The 10,245-nt window shown below is 46.0% G+C and overlaps 1 protein-coding gene across 1 annotated transcript; it reads right to left on the bottom strand.

Moving 5' to 3' along the window:
• Positions 1–1,622: 1,622 nt before the first annotated feature.
• On the bottom strand, positions 1,623–8,445 carry LOC134041120 (solute carrier family 25 member 33-like). Its single transcript, XM_062487409.1, has 7 exons — positions 8,405–8,445; positions 4,084–4,260; positions 3,477–3,554; positions 3,067–3,167; positions 2,405–2,471; positions 1,924–2,207; positions 1,623–1,822 (listed from the first exon to the last, which is right to left on the bottom strand). Exons 1-7 carry the CDS (start codon positions 8,443–8,445, stop codon positions 1,623–1,625), a joined length of 948 nt encoding a protein of 315 aa, XP_062343393.1.
• Positions 8,446–10,245: the final 1,800 nt, after the last annotated feature.

Raw genomic sequence — 10,245 nt, forward strand, 5'->3', positions numbered from 1 at the left:
AAACTGTGATGCAGGTGTTGGTAAGAATAGAAATCTGAAAGGCAGAGCTAGCCATAGGGCTCAGAGTGGGGTTTCTCACAACCCCTCCCCAGATATTATATATATATATATTGTATATTTTTTCAATGTTGTCATTTGAGGTTTATTCTCGTTTCATGCAAAAAAAAAAAAAACAAACAAAAAAACAACCAACAAACCACTGCAGCTTTGTGTCGCTTTGTAAAATTGTCAATACTCCTAATGCTAAATGAATGAAGGTAAGAAAGATGAGGAAACAAAGTGGATTTTAAAATAAATGGATTTCAAATAAAACATTCAGGACTTCTGCAGTTTTTCACTACAACCAGGGAAAGGAATAGTGTAGCCTCTAATGTGAACCTGGAGCTTGTCCAGAGCATGTGTTTACAGAAATTACTACCTAATCTCGGGGAAGGGTTAAATTTTTTAGCATGTGATGAAACAAGAAAAACACATCACTCAGGAGCCTACCCCCAGTCTTTCTGAGAGCCAAAATACTCTGTAAATGCAATGTAGCCTTCCCCAGGACTCAGCACTAGAGACCCACAGAGGAACAGAAGGCACTCGAGACTGTCACAGGCAAACATAGCACATACAGCAAACTAAATTCTTGAACAGAGGAAAATAAAATAAATAAGGCTCTTTCCATACACTTAGTGTACCTACAGAAACAGGCCAAATCTCCATAGCTTCATCCATCTTCTCACACTATCTGCTTTCTTTATCAGTATGATTATTTTTTATACCAGGGGTTCCACCCACTTGTTCTACCCTACCAGCTTGTAGAACAGCCCCAGCACTTCTGGAGGAAGGAGGCATCTTACTCTTTCTGCTGAGCATGGAGGGGATGGAAACACAACAGATACTAGCACAGCATGGCTCTGAGCCCAGCAGTAGCATGAGTTGTTAGGACAGTGCTCCAGAGCAGGTTGTGCTTCTTCCCTGGATCTTCTTGGTCTGGGTTTTCAGACCCTGCAAGACGAAAAGGGGCTGTCAGCTGCCCGACACATCTTGGGGCAATGGCTGCAACATGTGAAGGACCCAGAGGAAAATCCTGCAATTTGTTGGCAGCCAAGGTTGAGAAATCCTCCTTAGGGGCAAGAAGGCCGTACAGTAGGTGGTGAGAGTGAAAGAGCCCCTCTGAGGGCAAAGGTTGCAGCACAAGATCTCTGCTTGCTGCAGTTCTCTCAGATGTTTCAGTTTAGTCTGTCTTCATGCCCAACTGTGCCCACGTATTGTTGTTACTGAGTCCAAAAGAAGTGAACATGCTGGGACTAAGACACTCTCACACCTTTCTGCTTTGTCTCCTTCCCAGTAAGTTCCATGACTTTGTTTCATCAAGGGAGTTGACAATAGGCACTGTCAAACGAGTGGCCTGACATCTTGAAGCACTGAAATAATTCAAATTTCCAGAAGGAAAAAAGTCTACACTGTGCACATTGGAGCAAAAAACTCAGCACAAAATAGTCGTCGTGTCCCGAGAATGCCTGACCCAGATTGGATCTCTGACAAAAAGCACCACCTTTCAGAGCACTGCAAAAGACCAGGTTTTAGGACCACGATGTCCCTGTACCTTCACAGCAGCCTCAGCCAAGTGCTACAGCTTACAAGGTGGAAGAGGCCAAATGTACGATGAGTTCATAGGTAGCCATCATGATGGCTGCGTTTGGGATCTGACGGATCAGGTGTGCCAGGAGCCCCCGGTATAGAGCCAAGGGTCCCTCTTCACGGACCACGAGCTGCAGAGTCTGTGTAAAGGAACGGTACCGTGACCCTTCCTCTCGCAACCGTGTCCGAACGACCTCTGGAGAGACAAGAAGGGAAGCCATATATTAGCAGATGGATCCTCCAGGCATGACACCTCCCCTCAAGGGGAACAGAGGCAAGGAGAGCGGAGCCACTCACCGTGTGGATATGCAATGCATGTAGCACATGTCTTGGAGACAGCAGCAGCGCCCATTAGTATGAAGAAATCACTGTTGTTTGGTGGAAGTGTGAGTGATGGGGAATGGGAATGCTGGCTATTTCTCAGCTCCTTTTTCAGTGCTTCATAGATGACAAAGTGTATGATGGTCTCTGACACTCCAGCATAGGAGGCAGTGATCCCACGGTAAAATCCACGCAGGCCTTCAGTGCGGTACACGTGCATGGCACACTGGAGGGCATTGCTGGCCATCTCCCCCTTCACCCTGGAAAGAAGGGAAAGGCTTATGACAGCATACTGCACCCCGACCTACAGTGCTGTTGTGAACACAGCTATAAGCCTCTTGCCCAACCTATGATTTGCCAAGTTCTGATGAGAAATCACAGACCCCTCTCTGCCCACCACCCCTCAAATCAATCCTGATGTGACATGGAGTGGCTCTGCACTGCTGGCCTGCCTTACCTGGCTTCCAGTTGCATCCTGGTTTTCACTAACCAGATGGGGTTGGTGAGTGTGGCTGAGCTAATGCCTGGGGAACAGAAGAGGAAGACAGCCATGAGTGCCAGGATCACGCTGACAGTTTGTGAAGAGGTGCTGATCTATCAGCTCTCTGAGCTCTGCTTGGCAAGCTGCAGGCATTTGCAATTTGAGAGTGACCTTGAGAAGAAATATTTAGGGCAGACTATTTGATTCTCCTCTTCCCCTGTTCCAGCCTTCATCTAGTGGTAATTAGCTCCTCTGCCTCCAACAAAACCCTACTACAGGCCCAGGTGTTAGAAAGAGACAGGAAACAGCATGCTAATTTTGCAAGAGGGGGAGGATTTTGTTACAGAACTGGGATATATCAAGAGAAATGGTTCTGTGATAGGTCTAAATTGCACACTGCCTTCTCTCTCTCACAGCAGAATACAGCTCATGATAGCAGCTGAAGGGGTAAAGTCTAGACTTCAAGAGATGAGCATCAGAAGAATGAAGAGTGAGAAAACATTTTGGTTACCCAAGGAACTCACTTCTCCACACGTGGAGGGAGAAACTTCAGAGCAGCAATGGAGAAGGAATGAAACATATGGGCATTTCCAGACAGAAGGACCTCTTGGTTTTGATTAGAGACAGAAAAGGCTCACCTCCACAGGCTGCTGCTAATACGTGTACTTTCTTGGACTCTGGTACCAGGACAGTATTAAGCCTCTCCTTAGTAGCAGAATAGGCTGCAAAATATATAGCCCTAGTAGGAAAAAAATACAGAAGAGGTTACAGCTCCCGTATGAGGAGCAAAGACACTACTGTGCAGTCTCACTCCAACTTTTCTTACTCTCAGTAGTTTTGTCTAATGTGACATCAGATAACATCTATGCCTGGCCCACAGCAATCATCTTAACACCATGATCAGAAGCTCCAGAAGATGACTGTGTGAAGGGGTCCTGTGGCAGGGGAGCAAAGGGCCCAGACTGCTTTCAGAAAGTGGAGCAACAGTTATGAGCCAGGTCCCTTAAAAGGTGAACAATGTGAGGCACTGTCATGGAGCAGTACTCACCGGGAAGGAGCAACCCCAGCGAGGTTTGGTCCCAGACCTCGGAACAGGGACCGTTTGCCTTCCTTCTCAAGGATGGCCCTACAAAAGGAAAAGAACAGAAAAATCAGCAGGATAACTAAGCTGGGGAGTCTCCTGTTCCTCCTCCTTCTTTGCTCTTCAGTATTTCTTATAACACCCTTTCCTCACCTCCCATGTTATCCTTTCTCTGCCCTGCTCTCATTTCTCTCCAATCACATCGCCTCTCTCCTTCAGTCATAGAATCCTGAAACTGCTTGGGTTGGAAATGACCTTAAAGATCACCTAGTTCCAACTACCCTGCCATGGGCAGTTTTCACTAGTCATTGCATCCTGTTCTTGATAATGCCATCCCTCTGGGTCTGATCTAACCACTAGCTGAGAAATTTCTCACAGTCCCCTCAGCTGCCTTGCACAGCACAGATCACTGGTGAAAAGCAGATGTACCTGTGCTCTGATCAAACTTTCTACTGCACTTGTGGCTTCCAGAGCCTCAGCTCAACTCTCTTTCTCTCCCCCCTCACACCCTCCAGCTGATGGCCAAACCATCACCTCCCTGGTGCTAACGGGCACACTGCCCTGTCCTACTCACCTCAGCAACTTGAGCACTCCAGGAGGTGGTGGGGTGGGATTCATCAGCCTCACACTCATCCCTGGCAGCTGTATGTCTGGGAGGCACAGAGGCCGCAGTGCCAGCTGGGATGACTGCAGACGTGTCTTCACCACTTCCAGGGGACAGGTCAGGATGGCTCCAGCTGTGCCACCACATCTAGGGCACAGCAACACTAAGAATTACCTCTGTCCCATAGCAGGACAATAATTCTGACCCTGCTTGTCCACAACTTCTCCAGGTGCCCCAGCCTGTGTCCCACATGACCTCCTGCTCTGACACTGATTAACGCAACAGCTCAGCCTGGGACATCATCTGGCAGTCTCACTCTGAAACCTTACTCAGTATTGGAGACAAAGAGTCCCAAGTCCATGGGGACTCAGCAGTCCACCAGAGCAAACATTTCTGCTGCCCACCCTCACTGCAGAGCCTTCTGCTGAGGTCACCAGGCACCCACACCTTATGCCCCACCTGCACTGGCTCACAGAGGGGAAGCACAGAACTCTCCCACATCTCAGCCTGTAAAGACATATTAAAGTGTTTTTAATCCATAATTACATCAGACCCACATTTGCAAGGCCCTGTAAGAAAGATCTGAATTTTCTGCCAACAGCCAGGCTCTCTCCAAGCCTGGCATGTTTAATGAAAGAGGACCCTGACCTTCAGCAGGCAGAACCTATTTTTGGAACTCATAAGCCATTTCCATCCATGGGTCTCACACTGCAGGAATGCTGAAAGGACACATATCCCCTTCTTCCCTTCCCACCACCCAGGGGCAAGTCAGAACTAATACATTTGTTTTTTAGCTTCTGCCCCTCTAAATCCTTTGACTGATAACTCTTCTCTTCTAGAAGATACTCAGTACCTGAAAAACCATTTTGAGATGAATTTGCATGCAAGCCATGCAAGAGAACAAATGGACATCCACTACAGCCTAAGCTGCTTTGTTTCACAAGAGATGGGGGCTGAATAAAAAGCTCCCTCGGCTCCAAAGAAAGAAAGGCCAACCAAAGAACTACAAGATATCAGAGAAGAGTCAGGTGTGTAATCAGAATTGCATAGGACAGTGCAGGACAGCAAACAGTGAGAGTTCTGAAGAATTATTTTGAAAAAGTCTATACAGCTCAGTGAACATATACAGTATTCTCACAGCCTTTGCTCCTAGGGTTTCATTATCATTGCCAACATGAAGGAGAAAAAAGAGGAAAAAAAAAAAAAAAGGAGAGGTCTGGATGCCTATTGCACGTCCAAGAGTTGAAGATAGGGCAGCTAGGAGATTATGCAGCTAATGATACCAACAACTAGCTGCACTATTCCACAGCACTCATGTTGCTTTGTCAAGACCTTGGCAGATGTTCACAGTGGTGGTGATGACTTGCAGAGCAGTCCATCAGCAGCAATTTCTCTCAGGAGGTATATGATGAGCGGTGGGAGTCTGGCAACGTGTCTCCTGAATTTAGCTGCAGCACAGAAGACGACACATGGCAAAGCAGTGAACACCCTGGCTCAGGTTCTCTGGGTGAACCAGGTGATGAAGCACAGACACCAAGACACAGCCTACGTAGCAATCCAGAGTTGTGTGAGGCAGGGTCTCCTTTTACAAAGGCCATGTTGACTCTTCCCATACAGACAGCATTCACTTAGGGGTCCAACAGTACTGTTCTTTACATAGAGTCCATTGATTTGTCTTATACAGGCTCCAGACTTATATGTCTGTTGTTTCTTTGACCAGAAGTACAGTCTCCAGTTCAACAGAAGAGTGAGTACAGTGGTGATAGTTCAAGGTCTAAAAGGTTCAAATAGGGCAGTTTCAACTCCTTGTCTAAAAGCTGAGCAAACAATACATGAGGAAAAAATTGAAGAAGGAATTTCTTGGTATACTAATAATTCTTCTCTCTAATACTGCATAAAGAAGCAAAAGTTCATGTAATGTTCTCTTAATATCTAATTTCTTCAAGAAGTCCTCACCTGCAATGGTCAGGATCTGAGTTCAAACACATGCTTCCAGAATATATAAAAGTTTCCCGAGGTCAGGTTCCTGAAGCTACTGACACATACAGATAATAAAAAAGGATTCTAAAAGCAATAATAATAATAATAATAATAATAATAATAATAAATTGTTACTCCTTAGCGTAGTGGCTGTTTAATCAGCAGAGACAGAGTGTGAGGTGAAGGGTCACTATGAGCCACTATGCCTCAATGGCAAGACTAAAGAGGAAAAAAGAACACTATTAATTAAACCTAAGGAAATGAGGTGCGCAGGTTGTTCAAAACTAGAAGAGATCCAAACTGTGATGTATTACTGTGCATTACATGATGATACTGCTTACACTCTATGAAAGACATAGGTCTGCAAAATTCTTGTTTCAGGAGAAATGGAAAATTATGTGTCATTACTCTAGAAGCAGGAACTAAAGCAATTGCTGCAAAATAGGATGAAGAGCAGCAGTTGAAAATGAGTACAACATGTACTCTCAGAGCAAAGCTGTGGCAAAAAGTGCTAATTGAAGAAGGTGGGTAATTTTACCCTAGAAAATGGTACTTGCCTCTAGATCTTGCTTTCATATTTTAAACTCTGTTGACAAGTTTGAGGTGACAGAAAAAGAGGATCAGTTGAGAATAACAAAAGACACTGCTAGCATTTTTTAAATTATCTAAAAAGCGTATAAGGACATCCACAGAAATGACAAGGTTTACTGGTAATTCATGTTAGATCTTACGTAGGCTAGCCAAAAATTAAGATGGGTTGAAGATCTTCATTTAAGAACAGCAATGCTGGATCAGACAAACCTGCAGTTAAAACCAAGTTTCTGCCTAGGACACAGACAAATAAAGGTCACCTACAGAAGAGTAGGAAAAATACCTCCAGAACACTCTCCCAGCTTCCCAAAGTTTTCAGTTCAGGAATTTCCTCAGCCAGAAATGTTGCCTTCTTTTTAGTAGCCTTAAACATATTATTTTTCATTTAACTTCTTAAAATGCTTCCTGGACACATAAGAAGCCTTTACTCTCTATTATCCTGTGGCCAGGAGTTCCACAGTTTAACTGCACACTGTGGGAAGAACTATGTTCTTGCATTAGTTCTGAACAAACCTCTGACAAGTTTCTTTGCCTGGTCCCCAGATCTTATACTGGAAGATAAAGTGGAGAACTGCTCCTTCATGAATGAGATCCTGTTTTGCTTCATGACATAAACCAGCAATATTAAATATAGTGCAGCAGTAAACTGAACTCCTCATTAGTGTTATTTCCCCCAGGGTTTTAATTAGCTGTAATTCAGGAGTATTGCTTAATGGATGAGGAAGAGATACGGACTAACAAAGTTCTCACTATTCTTGTCACTAGCCAAACTCTCAGTTTTCCAGAAGAAAAGCTTAAGAAGAAAGCCAAGACAGAAAAATGTATTAAGAAAATCTAAGATGCAATGATGATACAGTTCAAAGGATAAATTATAAAAAGATAATAACATATACAAAATAACAATGGGAACAGTGAGGACAAGTACAGGTATGCAAAGATTGACACAGCACAAGTCCTGCATTAGCTGCAGAAAACTGGAAATCTACTGATTAAAAGCAATTAAATTATGTGCCTTATTGTACATGCTGTATCACAGGCTTCACTGTGACACGGACTCCAGCAGGTTGGTAGGATTTGGAAAGGGCTCAGATTTGGAAAGGGATTAGGTGGCTGCCTAAGCAGAGAACTTCTGCAGTTACTCAGCAAAGTCCTGCGGGACCACATTATCTTCGGCTTTAGGGCACCATAAACTTGAGTCTCATAGTTTTGAGACTTTAAAGAGAGGAAAGGGGAAATCCCACGGGACAAATTCCTTGCTCAAAGGGCACGCTTGTAACACAGAGAGGCACCGCTGGGATCCGAACACCTGACTCACCAGAATCAGCCGCACTATTTAAAGCCAGAAAAGTCACGCAGGAATCTCAGCCACGCGCTGATGGAGAGAGCCCTCCCGAGCGCACGGATGCCCCACGATTTGCCCCGCTGAAGACGGCCCGTGGCACCTCTCGTTCAGCACCCCGCTCCCCTCGCCCCGCATCCCCAGCAACCTCCGGCTGGACCGAACTCCACGTCCCACAGGGAGGCTCTCCGTCTTCCCAAGCCGCGGAGCCAGGCATTCACGATCCCCGCGCCGCTGCGGGGCTGCTCCGGAGCGCCGAGCCGATCCGGACCCGGCACAGCCGCATGGCTGCGCCAGCGGGGGCTGCTCTGCCCCGGCTCCCGATTATCCCGCCCCAGGGCGCCTTCCTGCCCCCGCCTGCCTGCCTCCCGGGGCACTCACCCTCCGGCGAGCAGGTGGAGCAGCGTGCTGTGCTCCGGCATGGTCCCGCCGCTGCCGCCCGCGCCCCGGCCCCGGTGCCGGCCCCGCCGCAGCGGCTCCCTCCCGCCCGGAGGAGGAGGAGGAGAAGGAGGAGGAGCGGCGGCGGGAGGAGCGCTGCGAGGGGAGCGGGGGTTCCTCCGTGCAGATCTACCGCTGAGCATTCACACAGCTCCTCTGGCCCGGCCACTCAAGGGCTCTTCCATTAAAAACCAACTAACAACCCCCCCCCCCCCCCCAAAGCCTTCAAGCCGACCCCCAAACTTCAAGAAACCTTTGTTTTGCAAGTAGGGGAGCCAAGGGAAACTTGATTCTTCTTGATCACGGGAAAGCGATGGGTCCAAGAGCAGAGGCAAGCTGCTCCTGAAGCTCGTCCTCGCTCATGGGACCACAGATGCTTCTTCGGATGTTTGGGTTCACATGAAAACGGGCCAACGCTCTCCACAAAAACCACCAAACCTCTGAATAAATTAGATCCATCACTTCGAGGTTTGGAGGATGAGTGTGAAAACGACGGGGAATATTCAGGGGCAAAAGATCCTCTGTTGCTTTTTCAAATGCGCAGTTTTAGAGCACATCAGAGTTCATTGGATATCATCTTCCTTAAAAAAAAGCAGAACGTACATCAACATGATGCTGTTGCCAAAAAGGCACACATCAGATCAGTTTATGTGTTTAGGAGCATAGCCTGTAGGACAGATGAAACAAGCTGTCAGAACAGCTCTGTACTGCTGTGATTTCACTCACACCACTTGGTGATACAGGACTGACTGTCCAGTTTGGGTACCACGCTGCTACAACAGAGACAAAATGTGGGAAGTGAATCCACAGAAGGGAATAACTACCTTGGCTGCTCAAGCAGAAGGATGGAAAAAAAATGCAGCCTTTAGTCTGGAGGAGAAGGAATTAAGGGAGACATGACAACTGAGTAAGTTGAGTACAAAAATATTTTGAAAAGGAAACGAGTACCTTATCTGCCGTGAGAAAAGAACAGAGCTATCAGCTCATCAGTAGTGCCTGTCAGTACCTGGGCAATGAGGGGAAGACCAGTATAAAGACTGGCTTTCTGGTCAGTGGAATTGGGAACTGGTTGAAGATACCTAGAAGCTCCAAGCATTTTTCACTTGTCTTCACTGTGGTGGTGGCTAGGTGAATATCATAAATAGCATCAGTTGCAAGTGGGGGAAAAGTCATTCTAGATTTCTAAGCACTTGGGCAAAGTTAAGGTTTTCAGACCAATTAGGGCTGATGAACTTCATCCTGTGATGGCTGGAGAACTTGAGAATGGCCCACTGGCCATTATCTTTGAGATACCTAGACGATGGAGAGGTTCAGAAGACTGGAAAAGGCCAAATATATTGACCATTTAAAGAAAGAAAATCGGATTAATTACTGGCTAGCCAGCATCATTTTACTGCCTTTCCCTGTGACATTGGAACAAATAAATATTATGTAGACAACTCACATTTTCCATTTGCAAAAAGAAGAGATCAAGTTAAACAAATCTATCACGGCAGACTTGTGCTTGTGGTCAAGGAAGTAACAATAGATGTTAAATTTTTGATTTCAGTAGGATTTTTATTCTATTTCATCTCACAGTCTAACAAGCACATTAGGAAACAGGGGAAACTGTATCTACTGAAATCACTGTTGGGAGAGTCTGATGCCGATTGGAATATTCTAAGATTAGTTTTTGGTGCTATGCTGTCTATCTGGAAAGAAGTATCAAGGAGTCCTGCAGAGACCTGTTTTCAGATTAGTGTTTGTTTTTTTCAGTAATTTATACAGCAGACTAGTAAATTGTG

This window comes from Cinclus cinclus, chromosome 2 (genome assembly GCF_963662255.1).
Source record: "Cinclus cinclus chromosome 2, bCinCin1.1, whole genome shotgun sequence".
Classification (NCBI taxonomy): domain Eukaryota; kingdom Metazoa; phylum Chordata; class Aves; order Passeriformes; family Cinclidae; genus Cinclus; species Cinclus cinclus.